This window comes from Podarcis tiliguerta (genome assembly GCF_965153285.1).
Source record: "Podarcis tiliguerta genome assembly, chromosome: 12".
Lineage (NCBI taxonomy): Eukaryota > Metazoa > Chordata > Lepidosauria > Squamata > Lacertidae > Podarcis > Podarcis tiliguerta.
The window spans coordinates 60,128,321-60,152,347 of record NC_139545.1 but is presented as its reverse complement, the minus strand read 5'-3'; the positions used below and the strand labels follow the sequence as shown (position 1 = coordinate 60,152,347).

Genomic DNA, 24,027 nt, shown 5'->3' with positions numbered 1-24,027 from the left:
AACTTAATACATAAGCGGCATGAGTGAGATGGAGAGATAGTGTCTTACATTGGCTCATTAATCACAACCTGTGTCGGCTGTTTCAGGAACGAGAGGAGATTATGGAGGAAGAAGACCTGAGAAACAATCTCTCCAATGACCAGGTCTCCAGGATGGTAAAATTCATGAGGGATCGGGAGGGGATCATCTTGTATGCTACAATTAATGGAATGTTTCTGGCCCACACCATGACACAGCAGGACAAGCAGAAGCATTGCAACCAGCATGATTCTGTTGGAAGAACAGAGCCATGAAACGCAGCCTCCCATCTTTGCCTCTGCAGCATCACACACCACTTTCATCAGGATTGACCTCAACAACATCTAAAATAATTCTTTTTGTTTTAAAAATCCTCATACAGAGCAACAGTTATCACAGCACTGGTGTATAAAGAGGAAAAAATGGTGCAACCTTGCAAATCAGTTTGTCCAAAAGAAAGGGAGGTCAGTTAGGATGAAGCAGTTTGCTTGGATATGTGTGTTAATTAAGAGCCATAGAATGAGGTCCGATTTTCCAGTGGCCAAAGACGAATGCCCTAACAGACAGAGGGGAAATGATCGTAACAGGAATGATAGAGTCCTGCCTAGACCCAAATCTAGTTCTAAATAATGTGAGATCTTTATAACTTCAGATGTTGATTGTTGATGTAGCTGAAGAGCTCTGGAAGCACTTTGTGTTTTTCAGGATGGAAACTAGCAGTTCTGCTAATGATGGGGAGGATTATCTGTTCCCCGGGGTCTTCCTTGCTTTGGAAGTTGCATCATGCATGGTGAGCCTGTGAGGAGTCATCCTCCCGACTTGGAATCCTACAAACCTTATTATTTCTTTTGAAGAGTAATTAGCAGGAGGTGGCACTTAGCTCAGTAGGTCCAAGCTGCACCTCCCCAGAACTGGAGGAAATTCATCTACACATCCCTGATATTGGGCATAATCCAGCAAGCCGTCATTTCCCCCAAAAATGTGAAGGCCTAGAGCAGGGGTCTGCAACCCGCGGCTCCGGAGCCGCATGTGGCTCTTTTACACCTTTGCCGCGGCTCTGGGGTGGATACTAGCGAGGGGAGGAGGCGCATTCTGCACCCCGACACTCCCCACTGTGGCAGGCGCTGTACTGGCTGTGACGTTGCATGGGGGCGGTGCGTGCATTAGTCACGCACCGTCCCGACGTCACCTTCCCACCCGCCCACCCACCCGCCCGCCCGCTACATTGTAAGGGGCATGTACGCTGGTCACTGCATTGAAAGGGGACATGTACGCTGGTCACTGTTTTGAAGGGGAGTGAAGAACACACACACAAAAAAAGGTAACTTGTTAATTTAACGTTTATTTCTATGAGGAGGAGTAATTCTGAGGGGTCAAAGAGATAATAAAAAAAAGTGACAAAAAAGTTATTTTTATAATGACGAGTGTCAGAGCTGGCTCCGGGTCCCAGCTCACCAAGGACCAACGCTAGCCGATCGTACAGTATCAAAGTCTTTATTGAAGAATAGTCTCCATTTACAAGTCTCAGCGTCCCAGCCCTACGTCTGGACTTTAGACCGGCGAAGCTCTGTCTGGATCTCCACCCCCTGTGCACCAGTTTAATACTCTAATCTTACTCCACCTCTTCCTTCTCTCTCTCTTCCTCTGGGTCTTACTACCCCCCGGGGTCTCATTCCTCCTGGACTCTTCCGACGCAGAGCTTGACCCCTCTGACTCCTCCCCCTCTCTTCGGCGGGCTTTAGGACCTGGCTCCCTACCCGGGCTGCCCACCTTGCCGCCCTCCTGTACATTTGAACTTGGCGCGCGCGCGCGTTTTACTTTCCGGATGACCGTTTCCTCGCTCCCTGACGAGGGTGTGGTCAGTCCTGCCTCACGTTCTCCCTCTGCCTGCGCGCTCCCTGATCCCGATGCCTTGGACTCCTCCCCCCTACTGCACTCTGGGGGGGACGCTGGCCCGGATTTCCAGCTGCTACTCTCTGAGTCCCCTCCTTCCCGAGGTGTCCCCCTGGGCACTCCCCTTGCCCTGACCATAGGGGCCCCTTTCTGTGAATCCTCCGAGTCACTGGAGAGGCTCAGAGACCTCGGACTACTGTCGCCGCTGACATTTCCTTCCGACTCCTCCCCCTCGCTCTCCGTTTCTTCCCTCTCCTGTGACTCTGCTCCTGAACCCCTGACATCCATCCCCCCCTCGAAGCCCCCCCTTCCCCCCTCCCCTTCCTCCGGCGGGGGTGCTGGGTGCTCCGTCGTTGTGGGGGTGCATGGTGGATACAGTTCGTCCCCCGTGGCGTGCATCCAGTTAGAGAAATCCGGCTCGTCCTCCATGTCTTCGCCGACCTCGTTCTCCTCTGCTTCCATCTCCGTGCCGCCATGCTCGAACCCAACGTCCTCCCCCATCACGTCCATGTCCCTCTCACCCTCGCTCCCCTCTGGGTCCGTTGCCTGCCAAGGGCCCCTCAGCCACCTCTCCTCTCCTCGATTGTCCCACCAAAAGGAGCGGTCTGAGGCAAACCCCGAGGGCGAGCCCTCCGGTGAACGTGTTTCTAAAGCTGGTTCTTCGTCCGAGGTGAATCCCTGGAACGTGCTGGTAGAAAGCGTGGGTGTGAAAAGCCAGTCGTCGAAATACTCGGCTGGCATGGGCCTGTGTGGGAACAAGGCATGAAACTCCTCTTTGAGGAGAGTCTCGTCCAGGGCATAGTCCGGCACCCAACTGTTGGCGCTGGCCGGGGTACCTTCCCTTGCGAGAAAATATTCTACTCCCTCTTCCCCCCATCTCGAGTCCAAAATCTCTGTGACCTGGTTGATGGGTTCCCTTCTTGGCGACTCCCTCCTTGGGGGGATCTCCTTATACTGGTCTGGTGCCGTGCCCTGCGCCTGAAATCGGTGAGGTGCTTTGTAGGGCGTGAGCACCGACCTATGGAATACTGGGTGCATTCTGGATCCTTCCGGAAGTGTCAACCGGAAGGCCACCGGATTGATCTGTGCCTCAACTAGGTAAGGTCCTAGCTGCTTATGTCCGAGTTTCTTCTTAGCTAAGGATCTTGTCGGCACTGCGTGGGCCGCTAACCACACCCAGTCTCCCACCTGTATGTCTTCACCAACTCTCCTGTGCTTGTCAGCCTGCAGTTTGTATGCGTGCTTTGCTAGCTCTAACTGCCTCCTAAGCTGCTCGTGGACTTCCTGCAATTCCGCCGCCAAGACTTCCGCTGCCTGTGGCTCCCCCTCCCCCAGTCTCTCTAATCCCGGGAAGGTTCTGGGATGCCTCCCGTTGTTGGCGAAGAACGGCGTCACCCCTGTGGACACGTGCTTCGTGTTGTTGTAAGCGAACTCAGCGAGCGGCAGGTAGTCCACCCATGTCGTCGGCTGTTGATTTGCATAGCATCTCAGGTACTGCTGCATGACGGCGTTGACGCGCTCCGCTTGTCCGTTGGTCTGCGGGTGTCTCGCCGACGCTAGGTTGATCTTGACATTCAGGAAACCCATCAGCTTCTGCCAGAAGCTCGAAATGAACTGGCGCCCCCTGTCGGACAAAATAGACCGTGGCAGTCCATGCACTCTGAAGACGTGGTCTATGAACAGCTTGGCGGTCTGTTCTGCCGTGGCCACCTTCGCGCACGGAATGAAGTGGGCCATTTTAGTGAACATGTCCACCACCACTAGCACTGCCGTTTTACCCCTTGAGCTGGGTAAATCCGTGACAAAGTCCAGGGCCACCCTCTCCCACGGTTCGCTCGGAGTCTGCAGCGGTTCGAGCAGTCCCGCCGGAGGTTTGTGCACTGACTTGGCCCTTTGGCAGGTGTCGCACCTCGAGACGTACTCCGCGACTTCCCCCCGCATCTTGGGCCACCAAAAATCCCTGGCAACGAGGTCTGCCGTCTTCTCCTTGCCAAAGTGCCCGGCGGTGGGTGCGTCGTGTAACTGCTGCAGTACCTTCGCCCGGAGGTCGTCTCCCGGTACATAGAGAGCTCCTCTGCGGATGAGCAATCCGTCTCGTACTTGGAACTCGTCGTCCTTCACCGTGCCCTTGTGCACCTCCTCCATCTTGGCTTGTGCAAAGGGGTCCCCCTGCAGTGCTCGACGGACCGCCTCCAAGTCCACGGTTGCTGCAGCGCACGCCCACGCTTTCGGAGCGAAAATGTGCTTGGCCGCTGCTGGTGCCGCCTCTTCAAGGTATTGCGGCTTCCTGGACAGTGCATCCGCCATGATGTTGTTGTCGCCTGGGATGTATTCTATCCTGAAGTCGAAATCCGCGAAAAATTCCGCCCATCTGATGTGCCGCTGGTTTAGGAATCTTGCCGTGCGCCAGTACTCCAGGTTCTTATGATCCGTGCGAACCTGCACGGTGTGCTTGGCCCCGACGAGGAAGTGCCGCCACGCCTTGAATGCTGCATGAATGGCCAGCAACTCCCTGTCCCAGATGGTGTAGTTTTGCTCCGACTTGCTGAGCTTCCTAGAGTAGAAGGCACACGGTCTCCAGTCCCCATGCGGGTCCTCTTGCAACAGTACGGCGCCCACGGCTCTGTCTGAGGCGTCTGTTTCAACCCTCAGCGGTTTGCTGGGATTCACATGCAGTAGCTGCCCTTCGGACGAGAAGAGACGCTTAAGGTTCTGAAAGGACTGCTCCGCTTGCTCCGTCCAGATGAACTTCTTCTTCTTAGAGCTGAGCGTGTCCGTAATGGCCGCCGTCTGCATCGCGAACCCCTTGATAAACTTGCGGTAAAAGTTGGCGAACCCCACAAACCGCTGGACCTCCTTCCGATTGCGCGGGCTCTTCCAGTCCAACACTGCGCGAACCGTGGCGCTGTCCATGGCAAGCCCCTTGTCCGACAGCTTGTAGCCCAGGAAATCCACCTCCTTCCTGTCGAACTGGCACTTCTCCAGCTTGGCATACAGTCGATGCTCCTGCAGTCTCTGCAGAACGTCCTTGACGTCTCTCTCGTGGGTCTCCTCAGATTCTGAGAATATCAGGATGTCGTCCAAGAAGCAGACGCATGTCTTGTAGAGGAGACCCGCCAGGACATGATGCATGAAAGCTTGAAAACAGTGGGCGCCATTTTGTAAACCGAAGGGCATAACTCTGTATTCATATGTGCCCAGGGGCGTGAACATGGCAGTCTTCCACTCGTCTCCTTCCCGTATGCGAATCAGGTTGTACGCCCCTCGCAGATCCAACTTTGTAAAAACGCGTCCTTTCCTCGCCGTCGCCAGCAGGTCATCTATCTTGGGCATGGGAAAGGCCGCGGGCTTGGTCTTTGAATTTAAGAGCCTGAAGTCTACCACAAGTCTTTTTTGGGGCGTGTCCCTTTTCTTCACAAAGAATACAGGACTGCCCCCCGCTGCCTTCGACTCCCGGATGAAACCGCGCTTCAAGTTGAGGTCTATGAACTCCTTGAGCTCCTGCAGCTCGTCCTCAGACATGGAATACAGTTTCCCGGCTGGCAGCGTCGCTCCTGGCAGGAGGTCAATCTTGCAGTCATAGGGCCTGTGGGGAGGCAGCTTGTCCGCTTCCTTCTCGCAGAAAACCTCCAAAAACGCTGCGTACTTGCGCGGCACTGCTTGCAGCGTGCCTAATTGTAGCTGCGGGTCGTCCCCTCCTTCTTCCGGGCTAGGAAGGATGCAATGTTCCGCGCAATAGGAGGAGCCGAAGGTCAGTTGGCGCTGGTACCACGCCAATGCTGGGCTGTGCCTGTGCAGCCAACTCATGCCCAGGACTACAGGCGTGTCCGACAGGTGGGTGACGTTAAAGCTGATGACTTCTCGGTGATTTCCGATCCGCATCACCATTGGTTGCGTTTGTTGCACCACCTGCCCCCCTAACAAGTCTCTGCCATCCACCGTGACAACGTTCAGGGGCAGTGTGGCTGGTAGCAGTGGTATATTGTGCTGCTGAATGAATTCCAGTCCTATAAAGTCAGCGTTGCTGCCGGAGTCAATGGTGATCGGCACCTCCAGAGTGCGTCCATTGGGCAGTTGGAGAGACGCTGTAAGCTGCACCACTGGTTTGGGTGGGAGGGGGTCTGTGGGTTGCAAAAGTGCTGGGGATTGTTTCATTGACTTGTCTGGCTGGACCCCAGTGCCTCTTCCTCCAGCCAGACTCCGTCGTTTAACTGTTGCTGCGTTTTCAATTGAGCTGCTTCTGCGACTGTTGCCGAGGCTGCAGTGTGCTTGTGGAGCCTCTGGGGACACTCTTTCGCCATGTGTTGAGCACTGTCGCAGATGTAGCACTTCCTGTTCCCTCTAGGAGGCTTCGTTTTGGCTGCTCCCGGTGTTAGGGCTCTGTTAGCTGACTGAGCCCTGGCACCTCCTATCTCCATCGGCTCTTCTCCCCCTCCCTGCGAGGGTGTGGAGTGCGCACGCGCTGCTTCTCTGGGAAAGAAGGGAGGTGCTCTGGCTGGTGCCCTTCCCCAACGCCCTTCTTCCCTGTTGCAAGGACGTTCTTCCAGATGCACCCCGATCTCCAGAGCCCTCTGGACTACCTGCTGGGTGCTCCTTGGTCTCTCCCCTCTTCCAATCTCCGCTTTTACATCTGCATTCAACCCCTCCCAAAAGAGGTCTCTGACTGGCGCAGAATCTTTTTCCCACCCCAGGGCATGAACCAGTCCGAAAAATCGAGTATGGTACTGCCGCACGCTGGCTTTGCCTTGTTTAAGTCCATGTATGTCCCTCCTGGCAATATCGACGTCTACCTTTGATAAAAAGCATGAGTCCATTGCTTTAATAAAAGCCTTCGCATCTTGGAGCGCTGGATCATTGTCCCTCCATAGATTCCGCAGCCACGTTTTGGCTTCCCCATGCAAATGGGACAGGATAAACCCCACTCTCTCTCTCTCATCTCTAAAGTCTTTGTCCAGGAGATCCAGTGCAAACAGCAGGTCTGCTCTGAAGTTGGGGTACTGCTGCAAACTCCCGTCGAAATGCGATACCAGGCTGCCTCCCCTCCTCCCCAAGCCAATGCCTTCTGCCTTGTATCCCGTTTGCCCCTGTTTAGAAAGCACGTCCAACCTGGCTTGGAGATCCCGGCAGGAGGTAACCATTTCCTCCTCTCTCTTCCTGGATGCAATTACCTCCGTGCTGAGGTGCGTCACCGCTTCTTGCAGGGCTTTTATCTGCTCTTCCGTCGTCATCTTGCCTGAGTTTTGTGAGCTCTGTAAGCACCCCTCCTCTGTCCTCGCTGCGTCGACTCACGTGGCGAGGTTCTTGGTGCCAAAACTTTAAAAAAGGAGACAGAGCTTACTGTCAGAGCTGGCTCCGGGTCCCAGCTCACCAAGGACCAACGCTAGCCGATCGTACAGTATCAAAGTCTTTATTGAAGAATAGTCTCCATTTACAAGTCTCAGCGTCCCAGCCCTACGTCTGGACTTTAGACCGGCGAAGCTCTGTCTGGATCTCCACCCCCTGTGCACCAGTTTAATACTCTAATCTTACTCCACCTCTTCCTTCTCTCTCTCTTCCTCTGGGTCTTACTACCCCCCGGGGTCTCATTCCTCCTGGACTCTTCCGACGCAGAGCTTGACCCCTCTGACTCCTCCCCCTCTCTTCGGCGGGCTTTAGGACCTGGCTCCCTACCCGGGCTGCCCACCTTGCCGCCCTCCTGTACATTTGAACTTGGCGCGCGCGCGCGTTTTACTTTCCGGATGACCGTTTCCTCGCTCCCTGACGAGGGTGTGGTCAGTCCTGCCTCACGTTCTCCCTCTGCCTGCGCGCTCCCTGATCCCGATGCCTTGGACTCCTCCCCCCTACTGCACTCTGGGGGGGACGCTGGCCCGGATTTCCAGCTGCTACTCTCTGAGTCCCCTCCTTCCCGAGGTGTCCCCCTGGGCACTCCCCTTGCCCTGACCATAGGGGCCCCTTTCTGTGAATCCTCCGAGTCACTGGAGAGGCTCAGAGACCTCGGACTACTGTCGCCGCTGACATTTCCTTCCGACTCCTCCCCCTCGCTCTCCGTTTCTTCCCTCTCCTGTGACTCTGCTCCTGAACCCCTGACAACGAGTTTTGCGGCTCCCAGTTTTTTTCCCTTCGGAAACGGGTCCAAGTGGCTCTTTTTGTCTTAAAGGTTGCAGACCCCTGGACTAGAGTTAAAGGTACAATCACAGCCTAGGGAAATTCCAGGTTCACACGCATCGTGATTATGGGCTCATCTCTTTAAATGATTTGCCCCATTCAATTTTATTTGTGTATTGTGTTATTATCAAAAGTATTTGCTTATGAAGTATTATCAACATGAATGTCATCAAATAACATCTACACATCATTTTCATATAGTTTTCCCTTAAACCATAGCTTCCTGTAGACTTCAGATCTATATTCCACAACCGCACCCATGTCGACATGAGAGAAGGGGAGAAAGGACTGTTTCGCTGTAGCTACAGCAGCATCTTTTTACTGCCCTCTCTCCAATGTGAAGGAGAAGCAAAATTACCTCCCTGCACGCAGGAAACTGGGGCAACAGCTTGGGGAGCAGACAAGTGAGATCCAAACTGGGAGGAGCTCAATTGATGCAGCAAGAGAGAAGGCAGAGTTTGGCAGAGGGGCAGCGCAGGAGTGCCGCCAGGGCAAGACTTTGGGGCAAAAGGCCAGGGCCCAGTTGGCAGAAGGAGCAGGAGGCCCCTGACATCTGGAAGCAGGTGAGGTGCTACCAGGACTGCCTCAAGGAGGGAAGTGGGGTGAGAAGGGGCCCCTGAGCAGCGATCCTTGGGACAAGCAGAACAGCATTTCTCAAAATAAATAAATGAATTCCTTCCAGTAGCACCTTAGAGTGCATGCACACAAAAGCTCATACCAATAACAAACTTAGTTGGTCTCTAAGGTGCTACTGGAAGGAATTTTTTATTTTGTTTTGACTACGGCAGACCAACACGGCTACTTGTAACTAGCATTTATCAAAACTTTGAAAAGGTTGTGTTATGTAGTGAAGTTCTCACCCTGGGCCAGCAGGGGGATACTGTAGATAGTTTTTACTCAGGTCCACATATGCAAATAAGGGATCGAAAGTGATGTTCAGTGATTGGATAGTTACAGAAAGTTGTTACAGTTACATAACAACTTTATATAAGCGGCTCTATATAAGGAGGCTGACTGAACCCTTCAGTTCAGTTCTGCATTGGAGAGAGACCCCCAAGGCAAGGAGCAGAGGGTCCCGCCCCAGTTCCTCTCTGCCAAGTCTCCTCTCTCTCCCCCCTGAGGGTGCCATAGGGAGAAGGGGGTCCCAGGGGTGCAGGGATACTGCATGGGGGTCCCTGTTCATGCATGCTGGGGGGAGACCTCCAAGTCAAGGAGCAGAGGGTCCTCCCTTGTCCACTCTGCCAAGCCAGGGTGGGGGCCAGTTCGCAGGAGGTCTGCAGCTCTGCTCTTCCTTGGGATCCAGATGCTGCCTTCCTTTTTGGGGAGGGGGCTTTGGGGCAAGAGAAACAGGGCATGCAAATGAGGCCCCTTCGGATTGAGGGGAAAGTCGCATTGAATAACAGAGATAAGCATCCAAGGAACTGGAGGCAGGAGGAGCCCTGTGGAGTGGGGACAGGCAGCCCCCTATGTGGGGGGACTGGATGGGAGACCCTCTCCCCCCCCCCCATCTGCCAAACAACAATTCCCAGAGTTCCCTGGCAAGAAGTGTGGATTGCTGACCCCTCTGGGAATGGCAGCCTTGGGAATGCAGGGCGGCAGGACTGGACGTGTCTCCTAGCCCCTCTCATTCAGGTTCCCGGGATCCTTTGGAGGAGCCACTAGGGCTGGGTGAGATCTGATTTCCAACTTTGTAATGGATCAGCAGCTAAACATCCCCTGCCCCCTCCCAACTGAGCAAGCCCACATACTGCTCCAGCATGTGCCACTCTCGGGAACAGGAGCTGCATCCAGCCTTGCTCAGCTAAGTCTTTTTAGGAAGACCCCTGCCTCCCTGCCCTGGCAAGGCACCAGGGTGAAGCCATCAGCAGCCCGTGTGAAAAATCATAATCATAATAATGTGCCACTCATCTGACTGGGTTTCCCCTGCCACTCAGGGCAGCTTCCAGCACATATAAAACCACACTGAAACATCAAACATTAAAAACTTCCCGATACAGGGCTCCCTTCAGATATCTCCTAAAAGTTGTGGTGCTCTTTCTTGACACCTGATGGGAGGGCGTTCCACAGGGAGTGTGCCACCACCAAGAAGGCCCTCTGTCTGCTTCCCTGTAACTTTGCTTTTCACAGGGAGGGAACCGCCAGAAGGCCCTCGGATCTGGACCTCATTGTCCAGGATGAATGAAGGGGGTGGAGACACTCCTTCAGCAATACAGGGCCAAACTGTTTAGGGCTTTCAAGGTCAGCACCAACACATTGAATTGTGCTCAGAAACATACTGGGAACCAATGCAGATCCTTTAGGAGGGGTTTTATATGGTCCCGGCAGCCACTCCCAGTCACCAGTCTGGCCTCTGCATTCTGCAGAAAACTAAATGAATGACACAGAAGTTGCTGTAGACTAAAGTTAGAAGAAGCTTCAATTGCTACAAATGGTATAAGGAAACTTGATAAGGAATTAAGGGAGTACATGGTGTTGAGTACATGGTTTTGCCAACAAAGGTCTGTATAGTTAAAGCCATGGTTTTCCCAGTAGTGATGTATGGAAGTGAGAGCTGGACCATAAAGAAGGCTGATCGCCAAAGAATTGATGCTTTTGAATTATGGTGCTGGAGGAGACTCTTGGGAGTCCCATGGACTGCAAGAAGATCAAACATATCCATTCTTAAGGAAATCAGCCCTGAGTGCTCACTGGAAGGACAAATCCTGAAGCTGAGGCTCCAAGACTTTGGCCACCTCATGAGAAGAGAAGACTCCCTGGAAAAGACCCTGATGTTGGGAAAGATGGAGGGCACAAGGAGAAGGGGTCGACAGAGGACGAGATGGTGGGACAGTGTTCTCGAAGCTACCAGCATGAGTTTGACCAAACTGCGGGAGGCAGTGGAAGACAGGAGGGCCTGGCGTGCTCTGGTCCAGGGGGTCACGAAGAGTTGGACACAACTAAACGACTCAACAACAACAACAACATGGTGTTGACCCGGAGTGCCTTTGGAAATCTTGTCACAAGAGGAGCATAAAGCTCACCGCTGGAGTTGTTATGAAGGAAGGTGAGGACAGGTGACCTCACCTAGGCCCGAAGTCACCCCCCACCAAAGCAGGCTCAAAGCTTCTCAAAATCATTTTCTCAGCAGCTAAGCATCAGAAACATTCTGCTCTGCTGTAACAAAGGTAGAGAACAGTCCATTGTTTCTCAGGCCTTTCTCATGTCTTCTGGCCTTGCTAAAGAACCACATGGCAACTTGCTTTCTGTCCGGGAACCATGCCAGAACAAGAGATTGAAACATATCTGAATATGCTGAAAACCCCTTGGCTTCTCACCCCCCCCCCTTTCCTGGGAAGGGTGCCAAGAGTCCACAATAGTCCCAAGACAGCTTTCTGTTCATGCTCAGAGGAACTCCTGAGGGAGGAGAAAGGGGGGGGGGACTGGAAATGGGTATATATGCTTGTGCACATGATTGTGAACTCGTGCATGCTTTTTGTGACTTATCACACTTGCTCCTTCTACCAGTTCATGGATGGTAGAAATAAAAGCCTTTTCTCCGAAACTATTCCTTGAGTGTCTGTTGACTCCCACTTCCCTTTCCCAGGGGCAATATTTTTCCCACCCGAGGGCCAAGCCTCATAAGGCGACAGTTAAAGGGTATACATGCCTGGTGTTCTTAAGAACACAACAGATTTAGGACATGTGGAAGAGCTGTACTTGGATGGCTTCCATGTCGCCACCCGAGAAGGCCGGGCAGCCGGAGCATCAGAGTGGCCTCTCCGAGAGCCCCACGCTCCTCCCAGGGCTGTCCTCCTTCCAGAGCAAATTTGCCCGCAGCCCAAACCCCAAAGGAGTCCCTCCGACCAGCCTCTCCAGCGCAGGGCCAGGGCAACGCAGCGCGAGGGGTGCCCTGTCTCCAGGGACCAAGGAGCAAGTGCGGGTGGGTGCTGCGCAGGCAAGCAGAGCCACGGGGGTGCTTCCTAGCTCGGGGTCTGCTCCCTCACTTTGCTCCCTCCCCATCATCCCTGGGGGCGTCTCTCGGCCGGCAGGGAAAGTCCCCTGCTGCCAGAATCCCTCTGGGAAGAAGCTTCTGCCAGACAGAGCAGACCAGACTCAACTCCATCACCCCTTCCTGCATTGCAGGGGTGGGACGAGATGGCCCTTCTTCTCTCCCAGCCTGACCCCCCTGTCTGCCCTCTTGCTGACTCTCCGGCAAGACAGGAGGTGCAGCCTCCGCTCTCTCGCCCGTGGAGCCTCTCCCCTTCACCCCCCTCCGGCTCCAACACTTCCCTGCTGGTCCCCTCGGGGATTCGGGTTTCCCCTAAGACATTTCCAGAAGCATCATCAAGACCTCAGAGATCTGTCACAGAAAGGTGTGCTCTCTCTCAGGTCGAAGCTGAGCTCCAGGCTTGGCCCCTCCATGGACAGCTCCCGGGTCCCGGAGTCAAGCCCGAGAGACAGCTCGGGATTCGGGGGGGCTCACCGACCCCACTTCCCTGGCCCTGGGCGGGCTCGGGGCAAAGGTGAAAAGGAGCGGAGCTGGATTCCTAGAGAGGACACGAAGTGAAGGTCCTCCAGGGCTCAATTCCCTTCCTACAAGCAGAGAGGAGGCTGCTGGCTTCTCTCTCCTTTGCAAAAGCCCCTCCTGGACTCGGGTGAGTCTCCTCTCTCCTCCCCCTGAGGGTGCAGTGGGGAGAAGGGGGTCCCAGGGGGGCAGGGAGGGAGCATGCCTGGTGGGGGCAGACCCCCACCCCAAGTGGGGAAGCAGAGGGTCCTCCCTTGTCCTCTGGCCAAGCCAGAGTCCGCAGCTCGGTTGCTCCTTTCGATCCAGATGCTGCCTTCATTTGGGGGAGGGGGCTTGGGGTCAAGGAAAACTGGGCAGGCAAAGAAACCCCCTTCAGAGGGAGGGATAAGTCCCATTTGTGCACAGAGGCTGCAGCCAGACGGGAACATTTGCACATGGGGGGAGCACAGGGAGAAGAAAAGCCCGTCTGCATCTGCAGCAGCACAACTGGACCACTTCCTCTGTCCCAGATGCAACAAAACATGTCCCTCCCCTATTCAGGCTAATCAAGCGGACGAACTAATGTGAAAGCAAATTTCAGATCTATCCTCAGGAAATGCTAAAGCAAGGATAGAAGACTCCTTCTCCCAACCTTATGGGACAAATGAGGAGGGATTATCAGTCATTGGGTGCCTTGTACTACTAATGCATTAAATCCTTTTTGGCTGACAGTAATAAAAGTCTTACCATCCTGAAAGGTACTTGTAAAACCTTCTGGGGAAAATCTGGCAGAGAGTCTGTGGGATTTGATAAACAAGAATTGGAAATTGGTGCTGTCAGGGGTTCAGGAGCAGAGGCACAGGAGAGGGAGGAAATAGAGAGCGAGGGGGAGGAGTCCGAAGGAAATGTCAGCGATGACAGCGGTCCGAGGTCTCTGAGTCTTTCCAGTGAATCGGATGATTCACAGAAAGGGGCTCCCATGGTCAGGGCAAGGGGGGTGCCGAGGGGGACACCCCAGGAAGAAGGGGCCAGAGGGGACTCAGAGAGCAGCAGTTGGAAATCCGGACCAGCGTCCACACCAGAGTGCAGTAGGGGGGAGGAGTCCCAGGCATCGGGATCAGGCGGCGCGCTGCCAGCGGGAGAACATGAGGGAGGATTGACCACGCCTCCATCGGAGAGCGAGGAAACGGTCGAGAGGAAGGTTGAAGGCTGGGCGCGCGCGCCAAGTTCAAATGTACAGGAGAGTGCAGCAGTTGGCAGCCCGGATAGGGAGCCAGATCCTAAAGCCGGCCGAAGAGAGCGGGAGGAGTCAGGGGGGTCAACGTCAGCGTCAGAAGAATCCAGGAAGGAAGGGACCCCGGGGGGTAGCAGGACCCAGAGGAGAAAGGAGAGACGGAAGAGGTGGAGTAAGGCTAGAATCTTAAACTGGTGTACAGGGGGCGGAGATTCAGATGGAGCTTCGCCGATCTAACCCTAGACGTAGAGCTGGGGCGCTCCGGTTTGAAAATGGAAACTGTACTTCAATAAAGACTTTTGTACATTACTACCGGCTAGCGTTGGTCCTCTGTGAGCTGGGACCTGGAGCCAGCTCTGACAGGTGCTATCTGAAAAGAGGCTAGTTCTATCAAGCTACACTCAGCCTTTGGAAACCTTGTCACAGGAGGAGCGTAAAGCTCATCTCTGTGGTTGTTAAAGGGTATACATGCCTGGTGTTCTTAAGAACCCCACAGATTTAGGACATGTGGAAGATCTATACTTTGATGGCTTCCATGCCAGGGTGGGGACCACATTTTGAGACTGGAGACTTGTGAAGATGGTGTATAAACACAGACAATATCTAAGAAGGAGTGGTGTATTAGTCTCAAGATTATTCAGAAATGTGGCATCTCCAGCTCCTCTGCTTCCATATACAGCAACACCTCCAGAAAGTCCTCAGTTCAAGACAGACCATCCTGCTTTAGTTGACATAGACTCTGCAGGTGACAAGCCTGACTAGCCAGCTGACCTGGACCCCAAGGAACCCCCTAACTCGGACACCCCTGGGTCCTTGCACTTGAGGAATCTGGGGAATGACCTTAGTGACAGAAGTGAAAAGAATTGATTAGACTCCTGTGCTCTGTCACAAGAAGCCCAGAATGAAATACTCTCCAGATTTGACCTCTGACGTTCCTGCCTGATAAGTTGGAAGAAGGAACAGAAAGGCTCATGCAAGCCCACCAGATATACCACCGTGAGCTGAATTTATGGGCTAAAAAGCTACGCCCCCCCCCCCCCCACCATCACCAGGTTACTGAAGCCTCTTTCCTACCATTTGGAGATGAAAAGCTTCCCTGAAGATTTGGTCCCCATGCAAGAGGCAAATATGGCCACATCTGCCTGGCTTGCAATAAGAGAGCTCCAAGAGCATCAACAGGGCTCTCCATGCAAAGCACCTAGCATGGGGGCACCCACATGTAATAGCTACTCGTCTGTTTTCTGCCCATGCTGTGGGGTTGCACTTTTCAGGCTTGGGGACGGTGACTGGTTTTGGCACCAAGTTCTGTCCAAAAGCCCCACTGAGTTCAGTGGTATCTACTCTCAGGTCACTACTGTGCAGACCATGCTAGGCTTACCAAGTGGGGTGAGGAGCAACCGGAGGTAATTAGAACCACTGGAGAGGTTTAGAAATGGGGCTTCTGTTGGGAAGGGGCTGCCCCATTTGTGCTTCTCCAGGGGCAGGAGAATATCTAGGGCAGGAGAATCCCTGCAGGGCCTCTGAGGCTCCCTTTCCTTCTTCTTCTCTCCCAGGACCCTCCAGCTTGTTTTTGCTCCTCAACTCCTCAGGAAGGATGAAGGAGACGGATCCTGCAAAGCTAGCGAGGATGGAAAGGGGGAGATGGATGGTTGACCTGGTCAGGTTGTCTGCTGCATCCCTCCCCACAACCTCTGAGCGTTCCCTGCCAGGGACCTCCAAGAGATCTGGTGAGTCCCAGGGGAGGGGAGATGGGGACAAGGATGGATGGAGAGGGGAAGAGGGGAAGCTCTCTGGCCAGAAATGAGATAAAGCAGGGATTTTGCTGTGGATGGGGCCCCCAACATATTGGGAGGCTTCCCCTCCAGCCAGAAAATCCCTGCAGGGCCTCTGAGGCTCCCTTTGCTTCTTCCTCTCTCCCAGGACCCTCCAGCTTGTTTTGGCTCCTTGACTCCTCAGGAAGAATGAAAGAGACGGATCCTGCAAAGCTAGCAAGGATGGAAGGGGGAAGATGGACGGTTGACCTGGTCCGGCTGTCTCCTGCATCCCTCCTCACAACCTCTGAGCGTTCCCTCCCAGGGACCTCCGAGAGATCTGGTGAGTCCCAGGGGAGGGGAGATGGGGACATGGATGGATGGAGCTAGAAAGGTATTTGGGCTTGCTCAGAATGGGGGTGGGGGGAGCTAGGCAGCCGGATGGAGATGGAGAAGGGGAGCACCTTTTCAGGTTCCTCCACCTGCCTGCGCCTTTGTCATCTGCAGGCGATTTGGGCTAGGAATACATCACAGCTCTCTGGCCACCACGATGTATTGGCAGCTCAAAATGTCTAAAACCAGTACCGTGATCTGAATGTATTGGCAGCGGTTGTCAGCAGTATGCTGATTTCACTCAGCTCTAGTTCTCCTTGACACCTGCAGGTGAGGCAGTGGAAGTGCTGGACCAGTGTCCTGCCTTGGTAATGGACCGGATGAGAGCCAACAAACTGAAGCTCAGTCCAGATAAGACTGGGGCATTGTTAGTTAGGGGTTCCCTAGACCCTGATGTTGGGAAAGATGGAGGGCACAAGGAGAAGGGGATGACAGAGGACAAGATGGTTGGATAGTGTTCTCGAAGCTACCAGCATGAGTTTGACCAAACTGCGGGAGGCAGTGGAAGACAGAAGTGCCTGGCATGCTCTGGTCCATGGGTCACGAAGAGGCGGACACGACTAAACGACTAAACAACAACAAGACCAGATGGCTGGGAGGTCACCTGTTCCTGATAGGATTACACTTCCTCTGAAAGAGCAGGTTCATAGCCTGTGGGTCCTCCTGGATCCTTTGCTGTCGCTTGAAGCTCAGGTGGCCTCGGTGGTCAGAGTGCCTTCCATCAGTTTTCCCTGGTGGCCCAGCTACCTGCCTATCTGGACAGGAATAGCCTGCCTACTGTTGTCTATGCTCTGGTAACCTGAAGTTTAGATTACTGCAATGCATTATACATAGAACTGCCTCTGAAGACTGTTCAGAAACTTCAGCTGGTGCAGAATTCAGCGGCCAGGTTGCTCACCAGAGCAAGATGGCTTGAGCATCTTACACCGATCCTGGTCCAATTGCACTGGCTACCAATTAGTTTCCAGGCCCAATTCAAAGTGCTGGTTTTGACCTATAGACCTTAAATGGCTCAGGTCTGCAATACCTCAAGAACCGCCTCTTCCCACATGAACCTACCTGGACCCTGAGATCATCTTCTGAGGCCCTTCTTTGTGTGCCGCCTCCTCCTCAAGAGGTCCAGAGGGTGGCAACACGAGAACAGGCCTTCTCTGCAGTGGCTCCCCGTCTGTGGAATGCTCTTCCAGGGAAATTCGCCTGGCGCCTTCATTATACACCTTTAGGCACCAGGGGAAAACGTTCCCCTTTAACCAGGCCTTTGGTTAAAACATCCAACACCAACAGTCTTTTAAAATGTGGCCTTGGGGGGGGGGGTTGTTGCTTTTCCTTTGATTTTATATGCTGTGATCTTGTTTGTGAACCGCTCTGAGACCACCGGGTATAGGGCAGTGTATAAATTGAAATTATTATTATTAAAAAAATAAAACCAGTACCTTGATCTGACTGCCCTACCAATGTCTGACTACTTACACATCCATTGTGCAGCACTAGAAGACACGACTCTTTAAAGTAACCTGATTTCAAGATTGATTGCAGATGGGGCCTCCATGTGTTGCCTTTTTCTTTTATTTTTGGAATAACTTTTTTAAAAAAACAACAACAAAATTTTATTAACAAAATATAACAATACGCCAAACAAAACAAAACAAATTCAAGTCTTACAGATTAAAACACAAAACAAAGAATGAAAGAAAATAAAAGAAAAAGAAAAATAATAACAGAAACGAAGATAAAAGATAAGAAAAAAGACATACATATTCCCAATACCGTATTCATCTTGTTCCATAACCAAAATTGTTAAAACAAAGACCTCCACCGACCTCACAACACTTCATTTCAGTCCCGTTATATCTTTCTGTATTTCCTTATTATCTCAAACCTAACATATTCATGTATATATGTCTTCCTTTTCCTTTCTATTTACGAGGTCATTCTAAACTCAACCAGATGTTTACCCTTGAACCTTGTCCTTTGAAGTATTCATTCAAACAATCCCATTCCTTCTTCACTAAACTTTTTGGTTTTTGTCTTATGATGTCCATCAGTTTGGCTAACTCCAAGTATTCACAAAGTTTACATAACCATTCTTCCCTGGTAGGTACCGTATTTTTCGCCCTATTGGACGCATCGGCCCATAGGACGCACCTAGTTTTCAGGGGGGGAAATCAAGGAAAAAAATATGATTTCTCCCCCGCAGCTCTGAGAGCAGCGGACAGGCTGCACGCAGCCTGTGCGCTACTCCAAGACCTTCTCCCTGCTTTTGGGGGAGGTGGCGGAATTCCCCCACCTCCCGCAAAAGCCCACAGGAGCCGTGCGCGACTCCTATGGGCTTTTCGACCAGGAGGGAGAAGGGACCGAAACGGCCAGTCAGTCCCTTCTCCCTCCTCGGGGAAAAGCCCCCAAGAGGGGCGCACTCTTCAAAGGGTGCGCGGCTCCTGCGGGCTTTTCTACGAGGTGGGGAAATTCCCCCACCTCCTAGAAAAGCCAGCAGAAGCCGCGGAGCCCCTTTAAAGAGCGCACGGCTTTTGCCTGCTTTTGCGGGAGGTGGGGGAATTCCCCCATCTCCCGCAAAAGCCCACAGGAGGGTTGGAGAGTAGCAGGATGGTGTCGCGCGCCATCCTGCTGCCCCCCATCCTCTGGGGCTGGCGAAGGGGGAAGTGCTGCTTCCCCCCCCCCAGCCTCAAAGCGGGGTCAGAGAGTAGCGGGAAGGCGTCGCGCGCCTCCCCGCTGCCCCCCATCCTCTGGGGCTGGCGAAGGGGGAAGCGCTGCTTTCCCCCCCGCCAGCCTCAAAGCCGGGTTGGGGAGTAGCGGGAAGGCGTCGCACGCCATCCTGCTGCCCCCCCTCCTCTGGGGCTGGCGATGGGGGAAGCGCTGCTTTCCCCACCGCCAGCCTCAAAGAGCAGACTCTCCTGGCTCCAGCGGAAGCAACGTGAAGCCTCCGGAGCGCAGACTTCGGAGGCTTCGCGCTGCTATCGCTGAACCCAAGGAGCCTGCATTCGCCCCATAAGACGCACACACATTTCCCCTTCATTTTTGGAGGGGGAAAAGTGTGTCTTATAGGGCGAAAAATACGGTATTTGTTTCCCTTTCCAGTACTTAGCTACCAGGATATGCTGACGTCACATATAAGAATAATTTAACTCTATCTTTTGGAATGTCATCATTTAATATTCCTAATAGGAATGCCTCTGGACTTTTACTATAAGTTATTCTTAGTATTTTCTTTATCTCTTCATGGATCATGCCCCCAAATTTCCTAATCTCCGGGCATCTCCACCATATATGGTAGAAGGTTCCGTTTGTTTCATACACCTCCAGCACTTATGCGTTTTGTTCATTTTGGCCAGCCTTTCTGGTGCCAAGTACCACCTATGATACATTTTCATATAATTTTCTCTTATTAAATAACATGCTGTGAAGTTTGTTTTTTGTCCATAATTTTTCCCATTCTTTGCATTCTGTTGTATGGCCTAGATCTTGTTCCGACTTTTTGATGGCATTTCCCTTTTCTTCTTTTTCTGGTTGTCCATTCTGTAACAATTTGTAGATTTTTGATAATAGTCTTTTGATTATTGTATAATATTTCCTTTTTAAAAAAATAATATTTATTAGAAGTTGAATAGTTACAGAAAGAAAAAAATAAGAAAAAAATAAAGAATTTAACAAACAATACATCAAAGATAAAAAGAAAAACAAAAAACAATACATCAAAACAACAAGAAAAACAAAAACATTTAAAAACACATCCAATTTCCATATCTTTACCTTTCATTTACTTGTTTCATCGACCTCCTCACACCTCCCTTTTTTGTATTCTAGTTCAATTTAGCTATTTCAGCAAATCCTTTCCATCTTTCTCAATGTTTTTTTTTGTTCTATAATTTATCTTAACACAATCTAACTTTAAATTTTCCACTTTCGCCCATTAACAATCAGTTTTTGCTTAATTCTTTATAACATTTCTGCTAAAACCATATAACTTCATTCCAGCATTCTTCTAACATTCGTTAATTTTGCAGTATTTCTGTAAATATACTTTAAATTTTTTCCAATCTTCTTCCACCGACTCTTCTCCCTGGTCTCAGATTCTGCCAGTCATTTCCGCCATTTCCATGTAGTCCATCAGCTTCATCTGCCATTCTTCCCGGGTGGGTAGATCTTGTGTCTGATTATTGTATAATATTTCCATTTCCCATACCATTTCCCTAGCCAATTCACCCCACTGTTTAAGTGCTTCAAATTTTTTCACTTTCTGGCGATAATTTATCTCCTCCTTGAGTTCCCTATATGTTAGCCAATTGTCTTTCATGTTGTTTCTATGGATATTTGGAGTAACTTTTTATTGATTTTAAAAACAAGGATCATAGCAATAATAAATGATACAAATATGTAGAATGAGTCTTCTCATGTCATTTGTATATCTCAAAAATAGCAGAATAAATTTGCAGGAATATCTATAAGAGGCATGTCCAACACGTCGATAGCGATCGATCCGTTGGTCGTGGGATGAATGTTCATAGATTGCGGCCTTCCCTCTGTGGGCCCAGTCAGGGAAGCAACCGCCAAGCTCCTCTCACAGGAGGGGATGCTTTGCCGCTGCACATGCCTGGCATGTCAGGGGAAGCAATCAGCACCAGGGGAAGCAGTCTGAGTGCCCCCGCCCCCTCAGAAGAAGAAGCCGGTGCGCGCCCACCTACCCTACACCCATCCCGGGGCGGGGGGGGGTTAGATCACTGCCAGTTTTTATATTGGATCGTAGATTACAGCCTACTTCAAGTTGGGCATACCTGATCTATAATATGTGGTTCATCATTAGTAGTCAGTGTATGAGTTTTGGGTTCATGAAATGGTTTAAACGGAAACAAAAAAGGGGAAACAGCAGAGAACAGAGAACATTGAACACCACATAGCCGAATGCCTGGACAGGAGCTCTTGTGGCTGTTGTGCTTTGATTAAGTGTGAGTAATAGTCATTTTCCCTGGTCTCCTCATGAACATGCGGGGGGGGGGGGGGTTCAAAGTGAAGAAGGTAATTTACATATAAATTTAAATTTGGACCAACCAGATTGAGGACACTGCTGATGGGGCATGTGCAGGTGAAGATGTTGCTGTTTGTTTTACAGACAAGGTGTGGACGTTGCTGGACCCTGACCAAAGAGTTCTGCATAAGGAAGTCAAGGAGAAGAATTGTGGGATCATGGACTCTCTCGGTAAAACTCCCTATTGGATCATAAGATCAGTTTTGAAACTCCATACATACCTCTGTGATGAACCTCCACTATTTGGATGGGGACCAGCAGCATCTGAGATGCTAACATCCCCGCCGTGAGCCCTGAATGGAGGGATAGCAACTCTTTCCTCTCTGAATTTTCTTTGTCTAGTCATTCCTTTTTAAGCAATGACCAAGCTTGTCTGAACTTCCCTGGTCTTTTTAAATGTCGGCCTCAGAGCTTTAAGGGAAGTTGAATTAAATTCTGTCAGGTTTGTGGTTTTTCCTTCTGTTTGCCTTTGATTAACCAAAGAGATGACTGACCTTGGAGACGGAATGGATTCCAGGATTGAGCGAAACAAAATTTATCCCAGATAAAAGCCAGCAATATGTCAGTAAATACCAGCCAACAAAGGCAGTGAAAATTATATTAAGGCCTCACATCAAACTCTCTTCAGTTTTTCCTCTATCACAAACATTCATTAACTTTGTTCAATAATGTGGAGCTCCATTTCTTCCTGAGGCTCTAATTCGCTTCTCTCTTCATTGCAGATGTTGATGAGTTGGAAGGGAAGAACAAGGGGGACCACACCAGAATCCACATAGCGGAGAAGTCAAATAAATATTCAGAGTGTGGAAAGAACGTCTGTCAGAGCTCCCAGTCCACCTCCCATCAAGGAAACAGCTTCATTCAGAGTAATAGCCTAACTTCACATGAAAGAACTCACAGTGGAGAGAAATCGTATCAGTGCAGAGAATGTGGAAAGAGCTTCAAACACAGTCAGAATCTCACTTCCCATCAAAGAATACATACAGGGGAGAAACCCTATCTGTGCTTCAAATGTGGGAAGAGCTTCAGGCGGAAGGATCATCTCACTTCCCATCAAAGAGTTCATACAGGGGAGAAACACTTTCAGTGCTTGGAATGTGGGAAGAGCTTCAGTCAAGGCACCCATCTCACTGTCCATCAAAGAATTCATACAGGGGGAAAACCCTATCAGTGCTTTGAATGTGGGAAGAGCTTCAGTCAAGGCGCCCATCTCACTATCCATCAAAGAATTCATACAGGGGAGAAACCCTATCTGTGCTTGGAATGTGGGAAGAGCTTCAGTCGGAAAGATGGTCTCACTTCCCATCAAAGAATTCATACAGGGGAGAAACCATATCACTGCTTGGAATGTGGAAAGAGATTCAAACACAGTCACAGTCTCACTTTCCATCAAAGAATTGATACAGGGGAGAAATCCTTTCAGTGCTTGGAATGTGGAAAGCGCTTTAGTCACAGGCAGAGTCTCACTTTCCATCAAAGAATTCATACAGGCGAGAAACCCTATCAGTGCTTTGAATGTGGGAAGAGCTTCAGTCAAGGCGCCCATCTCACTGTCCATCAAAGAATTCATACAGGGGAGAAACCCTATCTGTGCTTGGAATGTGGGAAGAGCTTCAGTCAGAAAGATGGTCTCACTTCCCATCAAAGAATTCATAAAGGGTTAAAATCCTTTCAGTGCTTGGAATGTGGAAAGTGCTTTAGTCACAGGCAGAGTCTCACTTTCCATCAAAGAATTCATACAGGCGAGAAACCCTATCAGTGCTTTGAATGTGGGAAGAGCTTTCGTCAGAGTCGTGATCTCACTTCCCATCACAGAATTCATACAGGGGAGAAACCCTATCAGTGCTTTGAATGTGGGAAGAGCTTTCGTCAGAGTAGTGATCTCACTTCCCATCAAAGAATTCATACAGGGGAGAAACCATATCACTGCTTGGAATGTGGAAAGAGATTCAAACACAGTCGCAGTCTCACTTCCCATCAAAGAATTCATACAGGGGAGAAACCCTATTAGTGCTTGGAATGTGGAAAGAGCTTCAGTTGGAAAGAATTCATCAAAGAATTCGTACAGAAGGAAAACCAAAAAAGAAAAATAATATAATAAAAATTATTAAACAACCCTCACAAAACACAATTGTATAGAAAAGAGAAGGGGGGGAGAATAACTAAAAATACCCTTTATCATATTTGTATCATATTGTCAGGGGTTCAGGAGCAGAGGCACAGGAGAGGGAGGAAATGGAGAGCGAAGGGGAGGAGTCCGAAGGAAATGTCAGCGATGACAGCGATCCGAGGTCTCTGAGTCTGTCCAGTGAATCAGAGGATTCACAAAAAGGGGCTCCCATGGTCAGGGCAAGGGGAGTACCCAGGGGGGCACTTCAGGGAGAAGGGGCCAGAGGGGACTCAGAGAGCAGCAGCTGGAAATCTGGACCAGCGTCCACACCAGAGGGAAGTTGGGGGGAGGAGTCCCAGGCATCGGGATCAGGCGGCGCGCTACCAGCGGGAGAACATGAGGCAGGATTGACCATGCCTCCGTCAGGGAGCGAGGAAACGGTTAAGAGGAAGGTTAAACGCGCGCGCGCGCCAAGTTCAAATGTACAGGAAGGCGGCACAGTTGGCAGCCCGGGTAGGGAGCCAAGTCCTAAAGCCCGCCGAAGAGAGCGGGAGGAGTCAGGAGGGTCAACGTCTGCGTCAGAGGAGTCCAGGAGGGAGGAGACCCCGGGGGGCAGCAGGACCCAGAGGAGAAAGGAGAGAAGGGAGAGGTGGACTAAGATTAGAGTCTTAAACTGGTGTACAGGGGGCGGAGATTCAGACGGAGCTTCGCCGGTCTAGACTCTAGACGTAGAGCTGGGGCGCTGAGGCTTGGAAATGGAAACTATTCTTCAATAAAGACTTTGATACTTTACTACCGGCTAGCGTTGGTCCTTTGTGAGCTGGGACCAGGAGCCAGCTCTGACACATATGATTCATCAACACATAGGAAGGCAGGCTCCCCAGCTCTCCCCTGGGTGTCCCCCTCTTCTCCCCATCTCCCATCCTGAGAGATCCTTCCTTC

At 51.3% G+C, this 24,027-nt stretch overlaps 2 protein-coding genes across 2 annotated transcripts in view; one reads left to right on the top strand and one right to left on the bottom strand.

The window, feature by feature from the left end:
* LOC310660874 (vomeronasal type-2 receptor 26-like) overlaps positions 1 to 24,027 on the bottom strand; it is a 43,511-nt gene that overhangs the window by 10,985 nt on the left and 8,499 nt on the right. The gene's annotated exons all lie outside the window — the stretch shown is intronic.
* LOC310660935 (uncharacterized protein) lies at positions 12,648 to 23,164 on the top strand. Its single transcript, XM_083406522.1, has 5 exons — positions 12,648 to 12,710; positions 15,347 to 15,520; positions 15,714 to 15,887; positions 21,060 to 21,146; positions 21,698 to 23,164. The coding sequence occupies exons 2-5, from the start codon at positions 15,388 to 15,390 to the stop codon at positions 22,984 to 22,986; spliced, it is 1,683 nt and encodes a 560-aa protein (XP_083262648.1). The 5' UTR covers positions 12,648 to 12,710; positions 15,347 to 15,387; the 3' UTR covers positions 22,987 to 23,164.